This window comes from Galeopterus variegatus, unplaced genomic scaffold (assembly GCF_000696425.1).
Source record: "Galeopterus variegatus unplaced genomic scaffold, G_variegatus-3.0.2 Scaffold9322, whole genome shotgun sequence".
Lineage (NCBI taxonomy): Eukaryota > Metazoa > Chordata > Mammalia > Dermoptera > Cynocephalidae > Galeopterus > Galeopterus variegatus.
Genome location: NW_007735433.1, coordinates 95,280 through 97,494, shown reverse-complemented (window position 1 = coordinate 97,494; position 2,215 = coordinate 95,280). Strand labels below are relative to the sequence as shown.

At 56.7% G+C, this 2,215-nt stretch overlaps 1 protein-coding gene across 1 annotated transcript in view; it reads left to right on the top strand.

The window, feature by feature from the left end:
• Positions 1–735: 735 nt before the first annotated feature.
• LOC103609191 (disks large-associated protein 1-like) overlaps positions 736–2,215 on the top strand; it is a gene marked incomplete at its 3' end in the record, with an annotated part of 70,057 nt that continues 68,577 nt past the window's right edge. Inside the window, exons 1-2 of the mRNA XM_008593552.1 lie at positions 736–1,327; positions 1,369–1,749. Of these exons, the coding sequence (XP_008591774.1) occupies positions 773–1,327; positions 1,369–1,749 (936 nt within the window). The remainder of the gene's footprint in view (positions 1,328–1,368; positions 1,750–2,215) is intronic.

Genomic DNA, 2,215 nt, shown 5'->3' with positions numbered 1-2,215 from the left:
TCTGGCCTGCAAGGAACTTAAGCTAGAAGAGAGCCTGAAACAAACAATTGCCCAGGCTCTGCGGAAGCACAGGAGTGGAGCTAATTCCCTGTGCAGGGGGTATCAGCAGAGGCTTCCCAGAAAAACCGAGCCCTTCAGGTACACTGTGTGTACCAGGAACATGTGTAAGAATATAGCCAGAGAAGCAAGGAAAAAAACATCCAGTTATTGGTATCATAGAGGGAGAGGGTGTTACTCTTTCAAATAATTTTAAAACAATTTGACATTTTTATAATTTTCTTTTGCAAGTTTACTAGCTATATTTTACTTCTGTTAAATGTATTACTATCATTAATTGGCGCATCATAATTGTACATAGTTATGAGGTACTGCATATGTGTATTTGCATATGTGTATACGATGAGTAAGGATCAAGTCAGGGTCATTAGCGTAGCCATCACCTCAAACACTCGTCGTCTCTCTGTGCTGGGGCCGTTCTTTCACCCCTCCTTCCCTCCCTGCTGCCTTTGGAGTTGGCTGTCCCACCCTGCAGAGGTGACACAGCTTTTCCAACAATGCTTTAAAGCTGTTTTTAGGGACAGTGACAAGTTCTTCGGCCAGAAACCCAGCACGGTGGCAGGTGACACCCTCAGCAGAGAGCAGTGGTCGTGCCCTGTGTTGACCGGCAAGTGCTCACCTGTCCCTGTTCTTCGTTCCCTCAGGTCTCTGCCCAGGACGGGTCTGGAACCTAACCCGGGGCGTCCATGACCCCGGCGGTGGCTTCGCGTCAGCAATGAAAGGGTTATCGGGCAGCCGCAGCCATCACCACGGGGTCACCTGTGAGGCCGCCTGTGACCCGCTGTCGCACCCCTCGGACCGCAAGCCCTACCTGCTGAGCCCGGTGGAGGCCCACCCGGCGGACCACCCGTACTACACGCAGCGGAACTCCTTCCAGGCCGAGTGCGGGGGCCCCTTCAGTGACCCGCTGGCCAGCAGCACCTTCCCGCGCCGCCACTACACGTCGCAGCAGGAGCTGAAGGACGAGTGCGCGCTGGTGCCCCGGCCCCTGGCCGCCAAGGCCAACCGCATCCCCCCCAACCTGCTGGACCAGTTCGAGCGACAGCTGCCCCTCAGCCGGGATGGCTACCACACGCTGCAGTACAAGCGCACGGCCGTGGAGCACCGCAGCGACAGCCCCGGGCGCATCCGCCACCTGGTCCACTCGGTGCAGAAGCTCTTCACCAAGTCGCACTCCCTGGAGGGACCGGCCAAGGGCAGCCCCGATGAGACGCAGCCCGCCAGGTACGGCAAGCGCGGCAAGAGCAAGGAACGGCGCGCCGAGCCCAAGGTGCGAGCGGGCGCGTCCCCGGGCTGGNCGCCGAGCCCAAGGCGCGAGCGGGCGCGTCCCCGGGCTGGTGGAGCTCCGACGACCACCTGGACGGCGACATGTGCATCTACCACGCCCCCTCGGGCGTCATGACCGTGGGCAGGTGCCCCGACCGCTCGGCCTCGCAGTACTTCGTGGAGGCCTACAACACCATCAGCGAGCAGGCGGTGAAGGCCTCCCGAAGCAACAACGACGTCAAGTGCTCCACCTGCGCCAACCTGCCGGTCACCCTGGACGCGCCGCTGCTGAAGAAGAGCGCCTGGGCCTCCACGCTCACCGTGAGCCGGGCCCGGGAGGTCTACCAGAAAGCCTCGGTGAACGTGGACCAGGCCGTGCTGAAGTCCGAGGCGTGTCAGCAGGAGCGCTCCTGCCAGTACCTGCAGGTACCTTTGATGTCACGGGAGGGCTGCTCAGGGTCGCACCCGGCGTCACTGGGGCTGTCTCTTCTCGGGTTCTAGTCTTGCCTCGGCTCTGAATTGTCTCCATCTGAGCAATTTATTTTGCATTTCTGTGGCTGAGTGCTCTTGTTGGGAAAATGCAAGGAAACAAAGGCTGCCTACTTCGTCCAGTTATCTTAAGATACTAGATACACCAGGGCTTTGAAAAGCACTCCTGTATAAGGCAAGAGCTATGAATGCCTTGTGTTCCTCTGTTTGAGGACTCATGGGACGGGAGGCGAGGAAAGTGGAGTCTACATAGACTTGAAATAAAACTATTTTTTTCTACAGTAAACAATGATCTATCAAGTTTTGGAGAGTTTGATTAGATCTATCCAGGGGGTTGGTGTTTGTTTGTTTATTTTTGTAATTGTAAAATTTGGCCCAAAGCTATGAGTTTGGGGAAATTGAC